The sequence below is a fragment of the Thunnus thynnus genome, chromosome 7, assembly GCF_963924715.1.
Source record: "Thunnus thynnus chromosome 7, fThuThy2.1, whole genome shotgun sequence".
Classification (NCBI taxonomy): Eukaryota; Metazoa; Chordata; class Actinopteri; order Scombriformes; family Scombridae; genus Thunnus; species Thunnus thynnus.
In genome coordinates this window covers 20,313,812-20,339,826 of record NC_089523.1, presented here as the reverse complement: position 1 = coordinate 20,339,826, position 26,015 = coordinate 20,313,812, and the positions used below count along the sequence as shown (strand labels likewise).

The 26,015-nt window shown below is 40.5% G+C and overlaps 2 protein-coding genes across 3 annotated transcripts in view; one reads left to right on the top strand and one right to left on the bottom strand.

The window, feature by feature from the left end:
• map3k10 (mitogen-activated protein kinase kinase kinase 10) overlaps positions 1-22,513 on the bottom strand; it is a 37,880-nt gene extending 15,367 nt beyond the window's left edge. Inside the window, exon 1 of the mRNA XM_067594824.1 lies at positions 19,378-22,513. Coding sequence (XP_067450925.1) covers positions 19,378-20,365 — 988 coding nt within the window. The 5' untranslated portion in view covers positions 20,366-22,513. The remainder of the gene's footprint in view (positions 1-19,377) is intronic.
• A 3,331-nt stretch (positions 22,514-25,844) lies between these two features.
• sipa1l3 (signal-induced proliferation-associated 1 like 3) overlaps positions 25,845-26,015 on the top strand; it is a 73,817-nt gene continuing 73,646 nt past the window's right edge. Inside the window, exon 1 of one of the 2 annotated variants that reach the window (XM_067594822.1) lies at positions 25,845-25,974. The gene's annotated coding sequence lies outside the window, so the exon portion shown is untranslated. Of the gene's footprint in view, positions 25,980-26,015 lie in introns of both variants that reach the window. The other variant, XM_067594821.1, reaches the window with a different exon arrangement.

Here is a 26,015-nt window from a genome sequence, read left to right as displayed (position 1 = left end):
TTACAGTAAGTACAAGTAGCAAAACCTCACTATAAAATACTTAAAGTCCTGCAGTCTACTGCATTCACAATGTTACTTGCAGTAGGCCTCTATCAGATTGCTATATTATCATAGATTATACTATCAGATTATGATTCATCACTGTGCGAGCAGCATTTCAGTGTTACAGTTCAGTTGGTCAAGGTGAAGCATTCAACTACTTTATATTAGAACACTTGGTTGAGTAATCGATTAGCCGAGTGACATGAAATTAATCTGCAACTATTTTGATAAGAGAATAATTGTTTCAGTAATCTTTCAAGTAAAGATGCTGAACATTTGCAGTTTCCAGCTTATAAAATGTGAAGATTTGCTGTTTTTCTTTGTCAGGTATGACAGTAAACTGAATATCTTCAGTTTTTGGCCTGTTGGTTGGATAAAATGAGGAATGTGAGATTGTCACTTTGCGGCATTTTTACTATTTTCTGACATTATAAAGACAAAACGATCAATAGAGAAAATAATCTGCAGATGAGTGAAAATAGTTCAACAGTGGTATTAATTAATTAATTGATTAGTCAAAAGACTGAAAATTAATCGCCCAGAAATGAGAAAATCCACTTTTTTGAATCTCTTATCTGGAAATCTGAATGTCAGACAAAACTAGCAGTTTGAATACTTCAACATGGGCCCTGGAAAATTATGATTTGTCATTTTTCCACTGTTTTCTGACACAGCTTAAGAACCTAACAATAAATTGAGAAAATAATCGGCAGATTAGAAGAAAATAAAGGAAAATAATTGTTAATTGCAGCTTGATTTTTCATTCTGTTGGGAGTTTAATCTACAAAAATGCATCATATTTCATAAACTAATCACATGTTCTTAATCTGCAAAGTAGCTACTAACTACAGCTTTCATATCATATCAGATAGTGAAGTAAAACATTAACTATTTTCCCCTAAATTGTGGTGGAGTAGAAGAATGAAGTAGCAGAAAATGTAAATAGTCCACTGAAGTACAAGTACCTCAAAATTGTAGTAGAGTAAATATACTTTCAACCACTGTCTATAGCTAATGTGGCTGTGTGTGTATGTGTGAGAAGTCTCATCTCCTAACAAGTGTGAGGGACTGTGAATAAGTGCGGGTTGCTGAGAGTGATAATAAGCCAGCCTCATCCTCCAGCCGTCTTTTCTATTCTGATACCGTCGTCTCTGTGAGGGACAGCTGTCTCCTCAGGGCTAACTCTCTTTCTTTCCGTGTCTCTGAAAAGCAGAAGACGTAGTCAGACAAAAAGAACGAGAGATCGGGATGTGTTTGCATGCTCAGATGGGTGTGTCCTCCTCACTGTCCACCTTTCCTGGTTTGTTTTGTGAGCGCTGCCTGCAACAAAGTACATACATGAAGCACATCCTCGCGGGGTAAAGGACATCAGGCCTGTGGGTGGAGGGCGGGGTGGAAACAGAGAGGAAAGAAAAGGGAGAGGCTGATGGAGACACAGACAGAGCGAGAAGGAAAGACGTGTTTACAGATACTAAACGTGTGAGCAGAGCAGCACTTCCACCTGCTCCCACTCTGGCTCTGTTCCCCTGACGTAATTATAATGTCGTCGTGTTACTTTCACACCTCCAGAATGTCTCTGTGCAGCTCCTTAACGCCACCTGCGCATATTCATTCATCCCGTCACAGGTTTTCACTACCGCCAGCCTTTCATCCATACGTCAAACACAAAGATCAGTGTGTTTGTGCTCAGCTGGCAGCACAGAAACCTCAAGTGTAGCGATACACAAATAACACCCGCGAGGGCGCGGGAAGCATCACAGCATATTTTATCACAGTGGAGGAAAAAAAAAAATGTCCTCAAGGATACTGTGGCTTTTACACAACGCAACGCCAGCGCTGTTGGAAATGTTAACTCAAAATAGTCTATATGAAGGACTGCTGACAAACTCCCTGGTTACTACAAAGTTTACCATGGCAACAAGCATTATGGGAATCATCACAAGGCTGGATATATTATTGATCAGTCACACAGATTCACACAGTATACTGTGAGAGTAGTTTGATGTAATATCATTAGTTATGTGATACATTTACCTTTAAATAAGAAAACAAATTGCTGCTCCACTGCTCTTTATTGGCCTGCTCAAATGTTTAACTTTTCCAGGCTTCATTTGAGAATGACAAACCGAGGTGACCCATTTTTTACTATGTGCTTATCGTGTAAGGATTGCCATGCAAAGCCCATATAGGTCATTTGTTTTTTCTTAATGACCTGTGTGATACTTACAACCTATAGGGACCCACTGTATAAATGCAAACTAGCAGATTAACAAGAGTCTGCAGCCACGCTAACAGCTCTGAAAGGCTGTGTATGCTGCTCAGCGTAAAAAAAATAATAATAATAAATGGAAAATGGATAAAATTGCAGTTCTAAAGTTTATCTTCATCAGTCACAGTAAAGTAAATGTAAAATAGCAGTGGTTATCATGCTGACCAGCTCACAGTGATCATATTAAGCAGCTAATGTATGTTCAACATCTTAGTTTAGCGTTTCAGCATGCTAACATTTGCTAATTAGCACTGAACACAAGGTGAAATATTGACCTAGATGAAAAGCCAGAGTTTTTTTTACAGATATAATTATGTACAAATAAGACTTTATGTTGAGAGGAATATAACAGACCTTTTTTTCCCAACAGACATTTTGACTTGACTCACTGGGAAAAGCACAGGTGTAACTAATACATTAATGATGAGTCATGACAGTGCGACAGTGACTCAGCATGCACAATACCAGGACACTGAAACTGAAGCAGCTAAATGGGATTCAGACATCATTCATTTCATATTGATGTGTATGTTTGAATGCTGCTGCTAGACCGAGTTGTATTTATTTTATTTATGTGAACTAGGTAAGCTGTGAAACTGAATTGTCCTTCTGGGATAAATAAAGTTGAATCTGAATCTGAATTATTTACAACTGTGCTTTTCCTACTGTGAAAAAAAGGCCTTTAGTCTGTAGCAAAGTTCATGGCAATTTATCCAATAGTTGTCGAAATATTTCACTCTGGACCAAAATAAAATTGATGGCAAAAAATTCAATCAATATCAAATGACGCCATTGTAGAACATTTATAAGTGAAGCGCTTCATCCGTTAATGGTATTGTAAAGTGATCTTGTGCTTGTTGTAGCAGTGAAGTCCCTGATGAAATGATGTCAATGCAAACAACATCCTGGAGCCTTTCTCCCAAAGCATGATTACGTTTACTGGTTGACTGCAGAGTAAAATCTTGACTTGTGATAATGGGCTACACAAATACAACTGACATGACTTGATCATCTGTCAAAAACACCTCTGGATGTGTCCAGAGTCAAACTTTTGTCCCACATTAGAACAGTGCAGCAGCACTTTTCTCCCCCGTCTGATTAAGTGTTGATTTAACCTTTAAACTCCTCATTCCTCCATCCTCGGACCCTGACCCCGGCTGAGCGTTGAGTCACTGTTTAAACACCGACTGAAAACTAACCAGCGAGGCTTTTACCTGACTAATGATCCTCCAGAGTGGTTAGTCAGTGCATTAAGCACAGGTGACACATTAGCCTCTTGCAACCAGAGAGGAATGCAATCAAAGGCTTCTGAGGTTTTAGGTCTTCTGAGCGATGGTATTTATGACAGAGCCACTTACATCAAAGTTCATTACACCTTAAACAAACAGTGCAGTTATGTTCGGTCTGTGGTTTTAATCTGGAAGCTCAAAACTCCCATTTTCTTACAGAAGACAACGTGCCGCAGCACTGACGTGGAGGCTAACTCACAAAAAATCCCCATTTAAAGAAAGATTAAACATTAGTAACGGAACAAAGAAAAACTGTGAGGTGGAGCTGGGCAGTGATGAAGAATGCAAGAATGCAATGACTTACTGGTTCATGATCAAATAAATGAATCAATAATCAAAACAGAACTCTACATGAAGGTCACAAATTCAACTTTTACACCCAAATTTATATAGTTTTTTCTTTAGAATGTGCAGATTTGTGTACAGAAACAGAATCTTAACAAAAATAATTATCGATTAATCTGGTGATGATTTTCTCAACTAACTGATTAGTCATTTTTTCTTTAGACTGTCAGAAAACAGTGAAAAATCTGTTATAACTTCCCAGAGTCCAAGGTGACGTCTTTATATGTCTTGTTTCATTCGACCAGCAGCCCAAAACTCAAAGATATTCAGTTTCTATCATGTTTGACAAAGAAAAGCATTAAACTATCACATATGAGAAGCTGAAACCAGCTAATGTTTGGCACCATGCCAGATTTGTTGTCTACAGTTATATCCACAAAACATCAAAAATACGCCTGTTACACACAGTATGCTGTTTTGAGAAAAGAGCTGCTAAATTTATTATTACATTTCTCATTTTTGTACACTGCACCAAAGGTAAAATGTGTAACAGACATGTTTTGTAGTTTTTTTGTGGTTGATTATTACTACAAGAGCACTACAAAATAACATTAACCCATCCATCCATTGTCTTTCTGTGGTGCCCCACCTTAAATAAACAATTTCATGTGAGAGCGAGCAATCAGCTGCCAGAGCTTTGGGCGTGGTCATCTGAGCAGTCAGCTGAGAGATTTGGACTTGTGATCAGCTGATCTGAGAGCTGCAGGTGATGCAGCGTGTCAGAGCTTGAAACTACTTTACTTTCATTCATTTTTTCCGGCGCTGCTTTGTTTCCTTTCTCCTCTTTCATTTCTGTGTGCAGCAATTAAGTATTCCATCTGAGTGAAAATTTGCATTTTCACAGTCTCCACAGGTGTGTGTGTGTGTGTTTTGGTTGAACTAAAAAAAAAAAGTTTTATTTGATCTCTGTATTTTAACTGGTGAATAAAGTGGTGAAACTGGCCTTCCCTGATTTCCACTCTGGCCAGCTATAAACCAAAGTCTGTCTCATCTTACAGTGACCTCTTAACAGTCAGTGCACAAAAAATAAAAATAAATTTAAAAAAAACAACTCAAAGTCAGACATCAGTACATTAAGTTTGTCTTTTACTGAGGTTACACTGCTGTAACAGTGCTACAGATAAAACCTAAAGTGTGTTTGTTGGCCTGAAGCTGATGATGAAGACTCCCTGAAGATATGAAGAGTGCTTGTTTCTGAGAGACGAGGAACTTCACAAATGCAAATCTTCCGTGTATGACCTCAACAAATGAGTCTAAACCGTTATCATGAGCAGCGAGGGACACACAACAAAGATAAACCAGTTAACTTACATTGCTTGTGTTATCCTGGCAAAGGCTCAATTCAATGTGCTGTGTCATTAACTTGTTGTTATGGTAACAAGGGCAGAGGTCACAGACTAGGACTATAACGCTGGGAAAGAAGAGGAGGCGTCTCAGAGAAGAAAACTCTCATGAGAAACCTTTTGTCTTTTTTTTCTTCTCTTAATTTTCAGTTTAAATTCCTTGTTGGTGTGAGTGCATCTACAAAATATTCAACAATTATCATGATTAAGAATTAAATCAAACAGGTAAAGCTTCCACACACACACTCTTATGTTGGACTGCTTGTACAGTCAGAGCTTGATTGACATCTCGCTCGCTGTTAGTTTTGCTGCACGTGTTAAGGTATGGTCACATTACACGTTCGTTCCTACAAATATTCGCTCCGTTTTCCATTCACTTCTACTGACGCCCACACGACAGACAAATTCAAGCCTTTGTTTCCTGTTTCGGTGCAGATTCATACGTCAGAGTGTGTTTCATCACCATTATCAGCACATCATCACACAACCAGACTATAAACTAGTAGTGTAGTGTCGCTCTCGTGCACTGTTTATAGTTCGTGATCAGAAACATGACACCACGTCCTTTTTTCCAGGACAACTTACACCTAATGTCTAATCAGCCATCAGCTGGTCATTAAAAGCACCTGTGTGGGTGTGAAGAGCCTTTTTAAGTTTGGTTGTACATCACTTCGGATGTGCTGTCATGCTGATAACAAATTCAAGAGGAGCTGACAGTGCTGCATTTTTATGTGAACATTTACATCATGTAAAAAATTCAAATTTACTGATATTACAGTTCTGCCAGCTGGTGTGTCAAATACATGACGCTCAGACTGACTGATTATCTCCTTGTATGCAGTCACATATTTTCACACCATAAATACAGGTATGTTTTTGGCAGGAATTGTGTTTCTTTCTCCCTGCAACCCATTCTTCTTCCCTTTCGCCTTTTTCACCCTCCTCCTCCTCTTCATACAGGAACAGGTGTAGCCTGCAGGGTGGAACAGCTGTTGCCGTGGCGCCAAGTCAGCAAATCAGGTCCAACATTCCAGCAACCCCCCACCACCCCCCCAAACAAACTCCTCTGACCCCTCCCTCTAACTCTCCACACCTTCCTCGTCCTGCTACACACACACACACACACACACACACACAGAGCTGCTGGTGTGCTGGTCCCAGCTGTCTGTCTCTGCTGGTGTGTAACAGCGCACGCACACAGGGAGACAAATACAGCAACTTGACTGACATGGCAGCGAGCCGACGGCGCATCAACACAGACGAGATGCGGGCCCGAGGGATGCTGAGCAGCCACTCCCCCGCCCTGCAGGCCCCCGGCGTCTCCGTCTCTGTTTCTACTTCGGCAAAGATCAGAGCCAAAAAAAAAAAAAAGTAACCAGCCCCGCCACTCCACCACCTTATAGCTGTCTCTTCATCTTCCCATCCCCTCTTCACCCCCCCATCATCATCATCACCCCCCCCCCCCCCCGCCCTGGTGCCACTGCCTGACTGTCTGCTGTTGCAGCTGTCGCCAGCCTGGCTACGATCACAACACACCGGGGAGAAGAAATGGAAGAAGAGATGCAGCACGAGGGTGGAGGGAGTCAAAAAACAGAGAGTAACTGAGAGGTAGATTGTGTGTATATAATGAGGGAGGTGGTGGTGGTGGTGATGGTGGAGGTGGTGAGGGGGGGTAAGAAGATGAGGAGGCCAAACTGGCTGGCAGTTTGAGGATGAGGAATGGGGGAGGGGAGACAGAAGATGAGAGAGGGGGAGAAAGAGGCAAGAAAATGACAAGAGGGAAGAGAGCTGCAGAAATGAGGGCAAGAGAGGAGAGAGTGAAATTTTTGGGAAGAAGCAGCTGAAAAAGGGAGGAGGAGGAGGAGAAAAAGACAAGAAACGGAGACGGAGAGAGATGGGGCAGGAAAGGGACAGGCACTAGCAGAAAGAGGGAAATAATGAGAGGATGAAAAGATGCGAGCTTCCAGAGGTAAAGAGAGATGACTGGAGGGAGAGCTTTTGTCATTTTCCTGGCAGCACATACCAGATGTCTTTGTATCTCAATAGGTCTCTCCATTTTTCTTTGGCTTTCACACGTCTCCTCTCTTGTCTCTCATGAGATTTCAGGCAGAGGAAGATGTAAAGCATCTCTCCAAACACGCAGAAAATCACATTCAAATCCCACCATAACTTAAATACGGGTCTTTTTTTTTTTTAAATACAGTGTGTACAATTCAAACACAGACAGTAGATTTTAGAGTTTAACGACACTTCTAAAAATGCTGATTTTAGTCAAAAGCATTTAATCTCCTGAAATTTAAAAACCACAATAGAGTGGTACAGATGGGACTTTAACCTGTCTCCTCTGCTGCATTTAAATCATCTCAGTACATAAACAAAACTCAATTAAGGCGAAAAACTGACGCACGACAGAGCGAGGCGTGCAGTGAATCGCTGGGTCTCTTCCCGTCCCCCCTCCTGCTTTGATATGGAGGTTGTAGTGAGTATGCTCCCATGTCATCGATACCTCGGCTTGGCTCCTCTTGTACCACCACAGGCCACATTGGGGGCTCTAATCCTGAGCCGTGCAGTGGCACAGTTTCACCCTGCAGTCATTCACTTTGTCTCCACACAAACGCAGCTGCCAGATACGTGTGACCAGGCAGCCTCTCTCTCAGAAGATATGGAGGTATTAAATGAGGCGGCTTTTTCTTGGTGCTTTTTGCATTGAGTGTGTGTGTGTGTGGTGTGAAAAAGAGAGTACTTACAGTGTGGGAATTTTTAGATTTGAGCTTTCGTTTGACAAATCGCACAGAGCCAAAACCTGTTTTTATGAGCACAAAACAGACTCAGGAATAGATTCGGTTGTATGAAAAAGCGAAAAAAAGGTGAAAAAACTCCTCAAGCCTTGATCATTTTGGTGGATTTAATTTGAACAGTAAAAAATATTCAGTTAAATATCTTATAAAAGCAGGAAATCATTTCATTTGAGCATCAGGAGCCAGTGAATGTTTGGGATTTCTGCTTGAAAAATAACTGAAAAGATAAATCAATGATCAGAATTGGCAATACAATTCTTGAATGCACAAAAATGAATTTGTTTATAATGTAAATAAATTAATAGCAAGGATTTTTGTGAAGAGATGATGACTGACAGTGTTACACTTGTTTATAATGATATAAATATAAAGAGTTGGCAGGTGGTCATTCTCTGTATGGAAACCAAGCACAATGAAAAATAGACTCAGCGTTAGTGAACAAGATGTAGTAATAATAATAACTGACATTGTTGTAAATTTCCTATGTTTTTTATCCATTTATCATTTATGAGTTGAGGGTGGAGCTGAGCTCTCAGCAGGTTGTGTAGTACAACCACCACTGAGAACAACATGTTAACATGTCATTTTCCCCAGAAGTGAATGTAAACTGTGAATAAAACATTACATTCTACCATTGTCGGTCATCTCTATACACACTATACATGCAGTCTACTGTCCGACTGAAGTGCCCTCGGTTTGACTCCACTATGAAAGCGGGTGAAGGACCTTTGGCTCGGGGGACACCCAGCGCCTTCTCTGCTTGGCCTGACTCCCCACTCTCGGTGCCAGGCTGCTGACAAACAACAATGACCCCTCTAACAGCGGAGTCAACAGCCACTAAACATACAACAGCCCAGGAGCTGCCAATGTAAATGTGACAGGCATTACTGTGTTTATCACTGACTACTGTGGTGGCAGGAAACACAAAGTCACATTTAAAAAGCAGTGATACTAAGTGAGAAAATTACAAGAAACAAATCTTGTTGCTCTCTAGTTACTCTTCTTGACTTTAATTTCAGACGACCTCTTGTACCGTTTCTTCTCAGACACTCTGACTAAAGAGCTGAGGTGAATTTGAGGTGATGTTGAGGAAACACACTGCCTGTGGCGTTTACTACACTACTGTTTGCCTGCCTCAACTGAAGAGTACAATAAAATACTCTCTGGGCCAGTTTCACAGACAAATATTGAGAGAAACTAGAAGCCATAAGGTGTTTCTACCTCCTATGTGTTCATGCAAATACACAATTATACTCGACTGGTGGACAGTACATGTCTGCATTGTGATTTTTATTATGTGAGTGTGTCTGCATGTGTGTACAGACACTGTTTCAAGACCAAAATATGGCAAAAAATCTTAATGAACACTCAGCCTGAACCTTATTGTGGTGAATTTCTAGCTAAAGCTGTTACTCAGCTGCATTATGCAATTCATAATGTACAACATACAGCATGAGGATGTGTGTCAGTATGCTTGGCAGGTCCACAGGCAGTTTGAGCTGCAATACAGTAAAGACAGCAGGGAGTCATTACTGTTACTGGCTCTGAATCAACTGTTTATTGACCAGTGGAGAAAAAAATTGTGATGTGTGTTGTATGTGTGTGTGTGTGTGTGTATGTACATGCATGTGTAGTCATTTGTACTCGTGCAGCCATTGACTGGTGTCACTGTTTGGTTTCATTGTGTCACTGTATTCTTAGTCTCACTGCGACAGACTGAAACTCAGCAGCGTTCCCTTCTGTCAGCGAGGCGATACAAACATCTGTTAACAGTGTGGCTGTGTTCACACGGTGCCAGAGCACTGAGCACAGTCCAAAGTCCCTCTAACAATCCACATTCTGGTATTCTTACACTGGTCGAGGCCTTCATGGACTTGGTTTGTGGTATAAATGTTCCCACAGTCCCTCAACCTGCCTCTTCACTCCACTTAGAGAGCCTTACGTCCTCTCAGGTTTTCTCCCTGCTGGTGCAGCTGCCAGAGCGGCATGATGAGACCAGAATGAGGTCCTTGCTCATTTATTTGTGAGATACTGACACCAAAACCTGATTTTTACTACCATCTGATGCTCGACATAGTTGAAAAATCAACTTTATTGTAGTTGCACTGCATGGAGAAACTGAATCTTAACATGAAAGGAGGTGTCTAAGTTGGGGATTCTGAAATTATTAAACAAATCAGACATCAGCAAAATGTGACCGATCAACATTTAACACAGTTTTCTGTTCTTCTCTGTTTATTTGCAGCGGTGAGTGTTGACATATGAAGATACTGCTGATGTATTTTATTGTGAAGGCAGTGCTAGGCCTTTAGTGTGATATCAGAAGAGTTGACAGTGACATTTGCTTTTAGCTAGAGCTGCAAAGATTAGTCATTTAATCAATTAGGCGATCAACAGAAAATTCATCGGCAACCGTGTTGATAATCAAATAATCGCTTCACTATCAAACATTTTCTGGTTTCAGCTCCTCAGATGTGATGATTTAATGCTTTTCTTTGTCATACATGACAGTAAAGCAAATATCTTTGGGTTGGTCAAACAAAATAAGACATGTAAAGACAAAACCTTTGACTCTTGGAAATGATAACATCTAGCATATAGTGTTTTACAATTGAGAAAATCGAGAAAATAACCAGCAGATTAATTGATAATGAAAATGACATTGAGAATGTTAGTTGTAGGCCTACTGTTAGCTAACATTACCAAAGATTTACTTCTTTTTCCATTAAACTATAGATTCAGAGATTTTTTGCACTTTGTCAGCAGGTTTTGAAACATTACATGGACAAAATTAATTTAATTACATGCCACATGATTGCAACATCTGTAGTTCGATTCCAGCTGCAGACCTTTGTTGCATGTCATATCCCTCTCTCTAACCATCATCTCTGCACCTTCATCTGTCAAGTGAAAGCAAAATAAATGCCCACATTTTTTTGAAAAAGTACGATAAACCTGTTGTTGATGAGGTTTATGCATTGTGACAATACAAATAAGTTTTGCATAAGCTTAAAAAGTGTATGAACGTCTACACTTATAGTAAAGAACTGATGTGTACTTCACGCTTCATGTTAACTTAGAAATAGAGGGATTATCTTCAGTTCATTATCTTTTAAATTAAGTAAATTAAGATCACTACTATTAGATCTATACTCAGTATCAGCCGATTCTCTGATCAGTGCTTCCCTTGTTTGAATAGATACCACAGAAATAAGAACAATACAAAACCAACTAATCACTGAGAACATCACTGATAGCTGTTTGATAAGAGAGTGTTTCGGGGTAGATTAGCTCCAGGCAAAACACAAATGAGGACAAAAACTGAAAAACCCAACAAAACATTTCTGTGGTCACTCAATATCACTGCAATTCATAAATTAGCATTAATTGTTTCACTATATTTATACAATGAGTGTAATTAATGCATGTAAACTGACTTGATGTCCAGCACAAAACGATTTGGAAAAGCTACGTAGGCTTCCTCTACTACGACACAAGTTGTCATTATACTATATGTAAATGCCGTAAATGTGGATTTATTACAATGTTCAGTTTGTTAACTATTACAAAACCTGCGTGTGTTGGTCTTCACATGGCTGCAGTTGTTATATAATTTGTAAATCTGACTTGAACTTGAAGTGTATTGGTATAATGAGCCATACAGTCACACACAGATAGTGAAAAACTGTAGCCTACAGTCCATCAAGACTGCTAGCCTTAATCTGTAGCCGGCTCACTAAGAGAAAGAAGAATGGTTTGACCTCCTCTCAAACTGGCCTTATACTTCTCCCTGTTCCTCCCCCCATCCATCTCTCCAATCCCTTTCCCATCCGAGCCTCCAGGGGTTTCTCCAGAGCCACTGCTCCTCTACCCATCCTGCCTTGCTTCCATCCATCTCTCTGCTCTGTCATTCACGGCCTACAGTCGCCTCTCGCTGCCTCTATCTCCCATCCTTCGCCCACCATCCCCCCTGCAGTGACTCCTGCCATTGTGAGCCCTGCTCTCGCTCTGTCTTGGGCTGCTGTGTGAGAATGGGGTCATTGTTGCTCTGTTGCAGCGTGTACGTGTGTGTGTGTGTGTGTGTGTGTGTGTGTGTGTGTGTGTACATGTGCCCTAGCGCCAGCATGTCCTGCTGTCCGACCTCCATACGCAGGCAGGCCTACATACTAACTGCACATGCACCAAGTTTGCAGATATGCCAGATAAAACACAGAAATTGAAAAACAGCCTTTCCTGTAATCATTCTGTTATCCAAGGGTGTAGTTTCCACTGACTGCATGTCACCTCACACTTATACAATTTGTTTGATTTACTCACAAAAATCTCTTACTAACAAAACTCTGTTGTGTCCTCTGACTGTCCAGCTGCCAAAATCCAGATAAGAGACATATGAGAGATAATAAAAAATGTTGCCCTGGCTTTTGCCTCTTAGGTAGACGTCCTAACCATTTCATTGGTGGTAGCCTAAAGAGGAAGATCTGCAGACATTACTCAGATCTAAAAAAAAAAAAAGTACAGCAACATTGATTGTGAGTTTTTCAGGAAAATAAATGAATCTATATTATATTTGTACTTTTGACATTGTGTAATTATAATATCCTAAATTGGACAACAATCAAAGATAAGGCAGGAAATGACAGTGCAAAAGTAAATATGCAACCAAGCTATTCGTAAAACCATCTCTAAGTTTGTCTGCAAAGTCCTTACTAAATTCCTCCCAACTGCTAGCTAGTTTCAAACTACTGATTTATATATTTAATAGTGATTAAACCTATACATTTAAATTGCATCGCACCAATAAAACTTAAGGAACATCTTAGCTAGTAAAGACATCTGCAGCACGATCCAATCAAAAGCCACTAACTATGTAAACCGGAAGTCATTGTAACAGTTTTAGAGGATCAAATTATATATTTAACTTCAATGCAAATCCTTTGTAAATGCTCGTGTGACCTGGTTTTATTTATATATGCATAAATGGAGAAATATATGTGCGTCATAGTTAGTAGAAGTCATGCTGTTTAGAGTGAGTAGGAAATATCTGATTATGCTAACCAGGCTGACTTTAGTCTGATGTAGTGTAACATTTTGTAATTTGAGGTATATTGCGTTGTTTTTGTAACAAAATCTTACCAGTTTACCTCATTATTTAACAGCATTTTGACCAAGTGCCAGGTCAAATCTGTCAAGTAGACTAAACTGTATATCTCTTATACTATATCAGTAACTAATAAGCTAATGCTAGCTTTTTCAGTTGGACCGTTAGCTACGTAATAATTACACCTTGCAGTTACTGGATGTAAATCTTTAGTAACGAATCTCTGCATATAAACTAGTTTGTATGGTGCAACAAATTACAGCACATTACGTTGTTACACTTTGAATTGTCAGAAGTGTTGACCATATCTCTAAACGGGTAATATATTAGCAAGCTAACATTAGCTTTTTAAGTTGGTTTCAGTAGCTTCGTAACAGTTACACCTGGCAGTTACTGGGTGTAAATATTTAGTAACAACTAATATCTACATAAGAACTAGTTTGTGTGGTGCAACCCAATGTCATTATGTAAGTCTCTACTTAGTAGATAAAATTACGTTATCACAATGTCAGGTCAGATGTGTCAACCATATCTCTAAACTGGTAATATTAGCAAGCTAACGTTACCTTTTTTTTGGTACAGTTAACCTGGTAGTTACTGGTGTTAATACAGCAACAACCTCACCTGTCATAATTCAGTGATCCATAAGTCTTAATAATACAATAAAACAAGGCTCTATTTGAATTTACAAACAGCTCTCTTTTAAAGGACCAGTGTGTAGGATTTAGTGGTATCTAGCAGTGAAGTTGCAGATTGCAACAAACTAAATATACCTCCCCTCACCTTCCCCTTCCAAACATGCAGTATGTAGTAGTAAGCATACAGTGGCCATGAAACTCACGAAAAACGCAAAAGGCCCTCTCTAGAACCAGTGTTTGGTCTGTCTGTTCTACTACTGGGCTATTATAGAAACATGGCGGCGCAACATGGCGGCCTCTGTGGAAGGGGACCCGCTCCCTATGTAGATATAAAGGGCTCATTCTAACGTAACGAAAACACGATTCTTATTTTCATGGGATTACACACTGATTAAAACATAGTTATGAATATTATATTCCATTTCTGCCAAACCCGTTCCACTAGGGGCCACTTAATCTTACACACTGGTCCTTTAAGTAGAGTTAATTCAATAATAATAAAGCAATTTAAACAGCATTTTAAATTCTATTTATTTGAATACCATCATTACCATTATTATGTAAAATATGATAAAAAGAAATCACAATTTCTGAAGCCAAACCTACAGCCTTGTATCAATAGGCGAATGATGAAAATGACGCCATATCCATACATATCATACATTCATATGAGTCAAATTCAGTCCATGAAATACTTGAACACCTCAAATTAAAAGACTCTAGTGTGATACCGGTCCCTCCCTCTCTATTTGTGCCCAGAATCCTCCTATTGCTAGCTCGCACTAGTCCAGTTAGTCACAGTCTCGCCCTCTACCACTCTGTCTCTCTGAGGGATTAGCAGCCGGCACTGGCCACCACTCTAATCCTTTCCTCATCAGACTCACTCTTATATTCTCACACACACAGCCAGACGCAGGCTTTTCCATGACAGCGACTATATGCCATATCTCACCTTGTTAATCTGTTAAGTAGCTATTACAGCACTTATGTGCAATGCTGTTGTTGATGTTGAGGTTTAGGGCTGCAACTAATGATTATTTTCATTATTGATTAATCTGTTGATTATTTTCTCGATTAACCAATTAGTCCTTCGGTCTATAAAATTTCAGAAAATGACAATAACTGTTTCCCAAAGCCCAAGATGCAACCTGAATGTCTTGTTTTGTCCCGACCAACAGTCCACAACCCCAAGATATTTAGTTTACTATCAAAGAAGACTAAAGAAAGCATAACATATTTACATTTGAGAAGCTAGAATCAGAGAATTGGGACATTTTCTTTTTAAAAAACGACTCACAACGATAAATCGATTATCAAAATAGTTGGCAATTAATTTAGTAGTTGGCAACTAATCAATTATTGACTAATCATTGCAGCTCAATTGTGGTTGTAGTTTAAATCAAAATAAAAAAAAGACCAAGATCTAAGCCCCAAAAATGGTACTTTCAGTAAATTAATTTGTCTTTTCTTGCTTTATAATTTAAACTCTATGAGCTAACACCATACTTGACAAGCCTGCTTCGGAGACACAGGGCTTCCACTATTCAGATGATTGTTGACTGTGTAAACATGGCTTCAATTTGAAACTACAGCAGTCAAAACAGCAGCTAATGTCAACCTCGCTCTGTCTTTATCGTGAGTGTCTGTTATCCTCTGCATTCACAGTTAAACAGCACAGAAACCTTCACCTGGGACCATAAAACATCCATATATATTCACATTCATATGTTTCACACATTTAATAAGTGTTAAGACATCTTACCTAACAGGTGTAAGATATACACTCTGTGTATATAAATGTCCACAGAGACACACAGTTAAAATATATGATATTTACATTATATAAGAGCAGGATACAGAAATAGCTATGGGCCAGCCTATGTGTTGCTATAGTTAGCGACAGGTGATCAGCTCACCTGTATTGTTTTACTGTAACTGCAGCTGACTCAAAGCCTCTATAGAACCATGACTCTGTCTCTTCTAGCTTGAGGGAACATTATTTTGTCAAACTGCTGTTCCCAAGGTCAAGAATGAACTTTTAAGCTCAAATGTGTGTTTTTTATTTTATTGTTACATACTTAGTATAATTGCTTATCGAGACCAAATATGGCACTTTAATTATGTTATCTTTTATTTGTGGTCCAAAAGTTCTGCAAAATAAATCTGAATCCACACTTATTGACTCAAGAATAAAAAGTTTTGAACCTTCATTAGAGTTGAGTTATAAGTGATCACTGACATGTATGTACAGTAAAAGGCTGGGCAATGCCAACAAAATCAAACATTACAATATTTTCTCAACAAATATCTCAATGTCAGTAATACTAGTAATAGTAATACTACTACTGATGCTTTTAGAAGACATACATATATATACAGTGTATTTACATATAAGTAAATGTTAAAAAATGATAAATAGTAATAGGTAATGATGGCAGATCAGATCAAATTTTTAAAAAGCTGCATTACTGATCTTTAATTTTCTTTGGATCACAAACAGATAATATTTAAGTAATATCAAGATATTATAGTAACCAAAATTAATATCTTGCCTCAGTGCTAAAACAAGTAGTCAGCTTTGATACTTAATCAATCATTTAAGTCAATTTAAAGGCAAAAATGCTGAAATGAACTGGTTCTTGCTTCTCAAATGTGAATATTTTCATATCATAGTACACAGAATTATCTTTGGGTTTTGGATTGCTGGTCGGACAAAACAAGCTTCTTGAATATGTCAACTTGGACTTTTTTCATCATTTTCTGACAAGACCATATGATTATTAGATTAATCTGTAAAATAATCGGCAGATTAATCAATAATGACAATCATTAGTAGCAGCCCTACTCACGTATTGATATTATGTTAATACACTGTGTCTTTAAGGTGATGAAGAGCCCTCTGAATCTTGCCACCATTTCTACTAGCTTTAATCCAATCGAGGAGGACTGGTGCCCTATGCTCTGTGAAAGTAGAGGCTGATCCAGGATCAGAGTGACAGGTAAGGCATGACCACGGGGGCAATGACCTGCCAACCCACAAACATGCTGTGACATCACTCTAAAGAGGTCATGGTAATCAGATTATCCACGTTACACAGACTCACTCACTCACTAACTCACCACTGTGGGCCCGACTGACAGCAACACTCAGCAGGTTAAAACACAAAAACACACACACACAGGCACGCCTTAAAAAACTTCAACTGAGATGAGATAAATTTAGAAGAAAGCGTCCAAGTGAGCCAAAAATAAAATCCCTGTGTTGTAAACATTTTTGTAAGGCTTTAAAGACACGTTCATTAGATCAGCAGTGTCACGTTTTGCCTTGATGAATTCTTCAGAGAGCTGTGGGAGAATGAAGCGTCGGATTGTTTACTGAGCGCCGAGCCCGGCTGATGGAAGACAGAAGAGAGGCTCGGGGGCCTGAGCTGCTCTGTAACCGCGCTGATGCCAAGTGGTCGGCAGTTTGAAGAGGACACCTGAGACCAGCGCACCTGGACAATGAGCTGAGGTGTAACCCTAAACTGAGATGAACCGCTGTTTATCCCCCGCGCTCTCCTTCTCTTGTTCTTTCCCATCCGTCTCCTCTCTCGCTTCACACATCTCCGCTCTCTCTGGACCCCAAGCTTATTTTCTCTATTCTCCCAACCCTCTTCTTTTGACTCTGCACCTCTCTACTCTGTCTCTGGCTCACTTTCCTCCCATGCTTTCCCCCCCGTGTGAGTCATCTAGTCTAATCACATACTTAACGATTAGCACCCACACTTTTTCAGCAAGATTCATCATTCAGGGGAGAGAGGGTCTAAGCCCTTACTGAGACATTCCTGCATTTCTTCAGTGGCTATTTTCACACAGACAATACTCTAAATTAGGGGCCTGACATTTTGCGCAGCAGCTGACAGCGGCTAGCAGCTGTATGACTCAGTGACACAGAAGCAGTGCCCATGTCACCATAGAAAGGCAGCGTTATGGTGTTGTTGCCAAGGCTCTGCCGTCCAATACGCATCTGATCCCCAATCGTTGCCGTCATGGAGCCACATGGATGCGTGTGTGAGTGTGAGACATGACGGAAAAGTAAGAGACTCAAGAACTGAGGGACTGAAGATTAAGGAGACATTTCGGCAGATCAGCAGCGAGTGTGTTTAAGCTACACTGTCTCCCTCTTAAAAAGGCCTTCAGTCAGCATCCTGCACACTCCACCCATATTTGTGCACTCCATCCCCCATCAGTCATGTCACTTGGGATAAACACGCACAGTCAGACCTCCACGTACACCCACACACACACAAATGCACTCAGATGCACGCTGTGTGTTATTTCTTTGATGCACCAACAACTGCAACTGCGTCTTTAAACAGCAAGTAGCACAAAGGACCAAAAATAGCACAGTGAGTTGCAGAGCAGAACTGCTCTCCTTGAGGAGGGGAGGAAAGAGAAGGAGGAGGAGGATGGAGGATGGAGAGCAGGAGGAGGTGCAGAGAGAGATGACAGGGAAAAGACGGCAAAAGGAGACCAGTTCTCCAGGACTTAGGCTTCCCCGCTGTGCTCAATTTCAAGTTTCTCATCCAGCGTCAGCACCATAATACCTCACACAGCCTATAATCATGTTTCCACAATTACATACAAGTTTATAACTGGTTTTACTTATTCGTCCCAGTGGATTTAATATAGGTCAAATCATAACATAATAGCTGTGACCACAGACTGAGCATCTAGACCACAAACATATCAATATTATAAGTGGGACAAATAATCAATACAGAAATATATCATGATAAGCTCTCATGCAACTGCTTATCAATTTACTTTAAGCTACTTAAAGTTTTGTTATTTTTATTTAACATATTGGTTTTTCTGTTATTTTTTTGAGTAATCTTTCTCTAGCTAAACGGTTGATATCATGTTAAGTAGATGATTGTCTTGAAATATATTATATATCACAAAATAATGCTGATACCATTGTTACTATGGGCAACATGTCGTTAAAGTATTGGCTGATTATTTCCATCCTGTGTCAGTATTGCTGTCACAATAAAGTAGGACTCATATCAGTATAATTCATCTGTCTTCAATATGTTGTTCCCGTTTTGGTCAGAAAATATACAACATACAGTATGTCTCTACAGGACGGAGTCAAGCTAAAACTGTGATTTTGTGTTTTTGATGTATTATTTTTGATTTACACATGTGCTGCCTTGAGAGACTCTTGTGCTTGAAATGTACCTGGTGTTTGACCTCAGAGGTCCTCACTGAGCCTCTCAGCTGTGAGTCAGACGATGCATAAAGAGCGGTAAGCTTGAAGGTTGAACTGAGCAAACTCCATTCACTGATGAAGGCCAAAAGGCGTGCCAGAAAGTAATAAAACATTTCCAGTAAGTGGATATGAATTTTTTTGGCAGATAAAGAGCTGTGTCTGTGTCTGGTTGCTGCTCCTTTCTGTGTTTTACATAGAAAATTGGTTTACTTTACTTTATGTACTTCACCCCCAAAAAACAACTTCCCTCTTCAGTTATCATACATTCAGATGATAAGTCACACTTGTTTGCAGTACTTACTATTGCTGGACTTGAGGTCTCTGTGGATGATAGGTACAAATGCCTGGTTGTGCAGGTAGTCCATCCCTGTGGCAATCTGAACAGCCCAGTTCACCAGAACCCTCGGGGGTACCTTCTTTCCAGCCAGGGCCCGGTTCAGAGCCCCCCCTCTGGCATACTCCATCACCAAGCACAGGTTGGGCTCCCGCAGGCAGACCCCACGGAGAGCGATTATGTTGGGGTGCCGGAGCATCCAGAACAGCCTGGCCTCCTGCCGAACACTCTCTGCTGTGACGCTAATATCCTCATCAGGGTCTTGCCTGGCGGCCTTTACTGCTACTTCCTCTCGCCGCCACACTCCTTTGTATACTTTCCCAAAGCCACCAGCTCCAATCACCTCCTCCAGGAGCAGTTCAGAGAAGTCTATCTCCAAGGGGCAGTCACCCACCCCGCCTGCCACCAGCTGCTGGTAGCTGGCAGCGTCCCCCTTTGTGACATAGTTGCTTGGAAAGATACCCACCTTGTCCTGGATCTTGCCCGTCCACCAACCCTCATCCCCAGACACTTTGGAGTCTTTAGAGAGAACCTCGAGAAGGTCCCCGCGCCGCAGGGTTAACTCCTCATCTGCTGTGGCCTCATAGTCGAACACTGCCGTCCAGTAGGGGTTTGGGTTGGTGGCCCCACAGCGGTGGCCGGGGTGGGAGTCTGGGGAGCCGGAGGAGGAGATGGTGGAGGAGTTCCAGCTGCTGCCATTCTCCACCTGCACGACTGGGGCAGGACACATCGGCGGTGGAGGGGTCATATTTGGGGGCATGGAGGAGGAGGAGGTAGTAGAGGAGGGGGGGCCAGGGGGGATGAGGCAAGGGGGAGGCGGGGAGCAGCAGCCCCCACAGCTGGTGCAGGACAGGGGCGCTGCTGTGCTTCTCGCTCTTCCGTATGGGTTCATGGCAGCCTGACTGCTGTTTGACGCTGTAGGCCTGCCCTCTGTCAACTCAGGCACAAAATCCATACAGGGCCCATTGACTGAGAGGAGGTGTCCTCGACCACCAGTGAGGGGGAAAGGGGATCAGAGGATCAGAGAGCTGCAACTGCTCTCCCCCATCACATCTCGCTGTTGAAACTGTGCCAAATCCTGTCACCGGTTGCTGCTGTGCTGTTGCTACGCAGTGTGTAAGTAACATGTATTCCCAAAGGCAAGTTCATTCAGGGACAATGTACATCGGGTCAAACAATGACATTCAGCAGAGCAGATCCATGAGTTTATCCCCCCCCACCCGAAACCTAATTGATTGTTTCCACAACTGTGTCTTTTCAAAAGCTGCCACAAATTATGAATATGTTTATCAAAGAAACAGCAGGTGTGTTAAAATCCTTCAGAAAGACAGACGCCTTCAGTCTGATGAGTTCCTGCTCAGTGAGTGAGTTATTAAATTAAATTCAGACATTATTCCTCTCACTGGTCTCTCAATTGCTGCATACAATTAATAAAACTGTTACATACTTATTATACTACCAATTTCCTACATTGCTGTCATAATTAAGCAGAGTTCATCTAAACGTAACAAAAACAAATCTGTACTCATTATGTCCTTAGAGTTTTGAATATTTTGCCCTGATGAATAAAACATAACAAATACTGTAGTTAGTATCAGCCCATTGAGAAGTGGCTCTAAAAGCTACAGACACAACAAAGCCTAAAACACTCAGAGGTGATTGTCTGATTAATTTTAGTAGTGAATATGGGCTATTTATGCTGCCAATAAGAAACACAGTGTGTGTTTGATCTGAGTGAAATCCTCTGAGCAGGGGTCCTCATTATTTCTCATCCAGCCCAGTGTAGATGCACCTCCCCCGCCAGCCATCTCCATGAATATGGGCTGTTTTCTCTCTATATTGTGATAGGAAATATCCGTGGATATTCGCCCTACATCCCGACAAGCCGGTCCGAGCTAAATCCTGCATGCATGAGCCGGTTCAACGTCCCCGAATAGCCTTTATCAAAAAGGGCCCGTCCATTTTAAGACAGCTGGGGAATTGCGGTAACAAGCAAGAGCGGCAGGTATTCAGCTGTAAAGTGGCACCACCATGTTCAGCATCCAGCCGAGTCTGAGCACAACAAACCCGCCTCCGTCTCTGTGCAGCGGCCTGGTTCAGTCGCCTCTGCTCGGCTACATTTGTGATGGTGACGAGGGCTCGGCTGGAGAAGAAACTCTGGTTCACTGGAGAGAGAGATGGGATGCCAGCATTTATCATTATCCTGATTCCTTCTGAGCGCGCATGGTATAGTTTCAGGTGATCAATCAAACAGCCTCGTAGCGGAGGAGTGGATTATTAAATGTCCGCGACTTCTTTAAGAAAGACAGAAATCGTCGCACGGTGGCAATGAGGTGAAAAATATTATCAGCGAGGGTTTGCGTGGAGGCATTGCAGCATTACAGTATCTCTGATCCGAGTAATAATAGGCTATAATGACATTTATAGCCTAATAATAACAATAAGGTTGTTTATTATGCGCGTATGTTGAAGGTATCCAGTCCACGCTTGCGTCTTCCGCCCCAAACAGGCTAAACAGCTTTATTTTAATACGTAAACAATTAACGTTTACTGTAACCTAACCTGGACACTGAGGGCAGCAACATCCACCGACATCATCGCATGGGCGTGTGGTTGCATCCGAGTAAGAGGTGACCATCAAGGTCCGTAACCCAATTTTAGAGACAAATTAAAAATCTCCTCGGAGTCCCTGTCGGTGCTGCTCATCCAGCTGTCCGGAGCTCCATCGTAATCAAACAGGCTTTTCCTCCAAAACGACGTGACATTTCGAGCACCGAGCTGTCAGTCTGTGGGCTGACTTTGCATCCAAATACACCGGGGTGCCGTTCACATACGTGGGAACAAGTGCCTGGTCTGTCACCGATCTACACATCACGGGGATGGTAGAAGCATGCCGGCTGCCTCCTTGCTTATCCCCATCATACGTGTGTGTAGATCAGGCTGCAGCTCGCCTGCAGGACGGATGGGAGGAAACCGCAGTCCGTCGGAGCGAGACGAGGGCTGTGCTGCTGGTGGTGTGTGTGTGTATGTGCTGTTGCATTGTGGGTAATGTCGTTTTTCACGGATCTCCCGCTGACCTACATCATTCTGACAGCTTACATACTTAAATAACTCACAATCAGGGGCGGATTTCACCATCAGGGAAGGTAGGCACCTGCCTGGGGCCCCAAATTAAAAGGGTCTCAAACAGCTATAGATTTATTATGATGTTTAGATATGAAAAAATGTTGAATTATGTTACTATTTTAACTCTTTGTACCCAGAAATTACCTAGAAAGGCCCCCAAAGCATTAAAAAAAATATGCAACTGTATACTCCTTCTTCTTCAGAGGAAAACACTGTGCCACTACATTTACCTGACAATTCAGATTTTACTTACAATATATAGATATAATAAAATATGGTGCCTTATTAATCATAAAACTATTCAGCATAATATAAGACTTAAAAGCTCCACCTTGAATACAAGTTAAGTACATTTAAGTACATTGTGCTGATAACACCTCTCTTTCACTCTTCACTTTTCAGTGAAAATTTGAATGCAGGACTTTAACAGTAATTTTATTGTGCAGTGTTCATAGTTTTACATAAGGGAAATGTTCTTAGTACTTCTACCACTGCCAATAGAGACAAGAGTTTACAGAGACAGAGACAGAGTTTGCCTGGGGCCCCCAAAACACTAAATCCACCCCTGCTCACAATATTACAATAATAAAGAAAATCTTGTTAAGTTAATATACTCTAAACTAGCGTCCTGTCACATGAAGGAAATCATCTTTATGACAATACTAATCTTACTCATAGTGATAATGTGATGTAATACAATGCAGTATAATGTAATGCAACAATAAATTTATTTTGACTTTAAAGTCGTCTTCTTGTTTCCTTATCCTAAAGTTCAGCAGAGGTCAAAGGTCAGCTGAAGACCAACAGTCTCAGAGCTGGCAGGGATTCATTCTGTTGCTCAAGGACACTTCAGTAGAAAGGATGCATACTAACAGTGAGGCTTTAACCAAGCTCATATAGTTAAAGAAGGGTGAATCTATTATCTTCTTTAAAGAAATTACTATACTGACAGGAACTGACTTCCAAGACTAGAATTAACACATACATGCCTAGAAAAAAACATTCATTTGTTTGTTTTACTGCAAAGAGAGCATATAGTTGATAAAATAACTGCATTGTTTTCTTGATATTGCTAAAGTGTGGATACGCCAAGAGTCCATTCTCCATGTTCTGTGCTCCATGTTTTTGTACATATAAAACACAGACACAAGAAAGAAGAAGCTGGAGTTTGTACAAGTAATTAAAACTAACAAACTATTAAAGCGACCAGCTGAACAATAACTGTTATTTTCTGTGAAAAAAACATAACATTTGTCTAACAATTTACAGTACAGTAACAGTATTCACTTCTTTTACTTTTTAAGTTATACTGACCCCTGGTGTCTAATGACTGAAACACAAAGTCTTTGCTAGTGGTTCAGAAGCTAATATGAAGCTTCAGCTGTACAAATGAGTCAAATCAAGTAGATATCTTTCAATGTTACAGTCTTTTTAGTGACAACATCCCTCTTTTTGTTACTATACTTCCACCGCAGCTCAACAAGGAAACACTGAGGAAATACAAAGAGGGAATTTGATGCTGAGCCGAATTTATAATTGAAATTAGTGCAGGCACCTTGTTCCTTCTTTCTCTATCACTTCTTTGCTGTTGACTAGGACCACGGATCAGATATATTTGCAGGATTTGTACAACATTTTCCATATAATATGTCCACAGAGGAAGCCTACAGTATAATGCACTAAAATGAACAAATTGTTGCCTTTTACTCTACCTGTGCAGGCCACAACACAGTATGTTCGGATTGTAATGGATCGACTTATGAAATGACAGCTTTATCAGGAGCTCTCTGCAAAAAAAAATCAGCCCATTGATGTGTTCCAGGTTTTCCGTGCTCATCATCAGACAGTGCAGTTGTCTCTTTAAGCTACCTGTGCAACTGATGTCATTCAAAAGTGAAAGAGGGAAAAGGTAGACATGTAACATTGTGTATAACTTTGTCAGTATTGTATGTAATTTCATTTTATTTGCTTTATTTAACCAGGCAGGTAAACTGTGGCTTTTTTTGTAAAGATGGTCTTTAAACATAAATTTGACCTCATAATTATTTGATAGAGACAGTAGTGTAGTACTATTATTAACGTTTCACTGTCCTTCTTGAATGTTTAGCCTTTCATAAAACTCACACTGTACCAAGCGACATGGTTGTAAATCCCCTCTGTGGTTTTTTCTGTTGACATGTTTACAAAGGCAGACAATGTAAATCAACGAAAGATAGAGACTGTAGTGGAACATTAATTTGCATGAATTTTCATAACTTTTCATCTTTATCTTTTATTTTCTTGAGATTACTTTTGTCACTTGTGTTTTTCCGGTCGGTTCTCAGGGTATTTCAATGATTTCAAGGACTCAAGGACACTTATTGTCACCTCAACACAGATACATTTATACTTTTCAGTATCAAATGCTACCTATGAAGAAATGAAATTGCATTTCCTGGGCTTGGTTAAAAGGTAGCATAATTGCACAGGTATTAAAAGAATTTAGAAGAATTAAAATTAAGGTTAGAAAAATAGAAAAAATATTTTAAAAATAGAGAATCTAATGTGCAAGGTTGATATGCTACAGGCATTAAAAAACCTGCAGCAGCATTCATGAGCATAGATTGTGCAAAAGATATATATAGATAAATCTGACTAATATTCTACAGTTCAGAAATACAGAATAGAAAAAATATTAAAAAGTTGATTAAAGTGAAAATTATGATACTGATTGAACACTGGGTTTAGGAGTAAAACCGAGTCATTCATGTTGATGTTATTTAACAATGAATAAAACGTTTAAACAGTTTTTAAAGCTATTAGAATAAATTTGTGAAACACTCCCTGTCTGATATGTCAGATGCTGAAGAGGATTGATTATGTTTAGCAACCACAAGGTTGTGCTATTCACTCGTTTGTGAGCAATGCATAATCAACATCAGAATCAGGATCATCTTTATTGGCCAAGTATTGTTTATGCATACAAGGAATTTGACTTTATTAGTGGCTCTCAATGTACTTACACAAAATAACAACACAACAGATTTCAGAAATATACACAAATAATGAATATATACAGGTGAGCACTTGATCATGTAACATGATAAATACGCAGAGTGCTTCTCTAGTGTTATTCCTGGATGGTTTACACACAGATGTTACTTCCCGTGCTTTTAATACACCCAGTAAAACACAATTACACTTACAGATTGTCATTGAAACTAAAGTCCACAGTCCCAGTTGTGCTGTGCTGCCCTCTGTCTGTTACTATCAGTAGGTTGCGCCAACCGCAGCTGCGCATGCGCAGTGAGTGTGCGGGGCGCAGCGGTTGAGCATTCTTGGCAACGTCTCTCTCGGTGAACAGGCAGTCGACCGTCGGCCAACGAGTGTTTCCACAATGTCTGGAGAATTATTTTAAGGGAATAGGAGCTGAGCGGAAAAACACCGGAGCAGCGTCGGGTAAGGTGTGTTCTCTTTTCGTTTTTCTCTGAGTAGTTTTC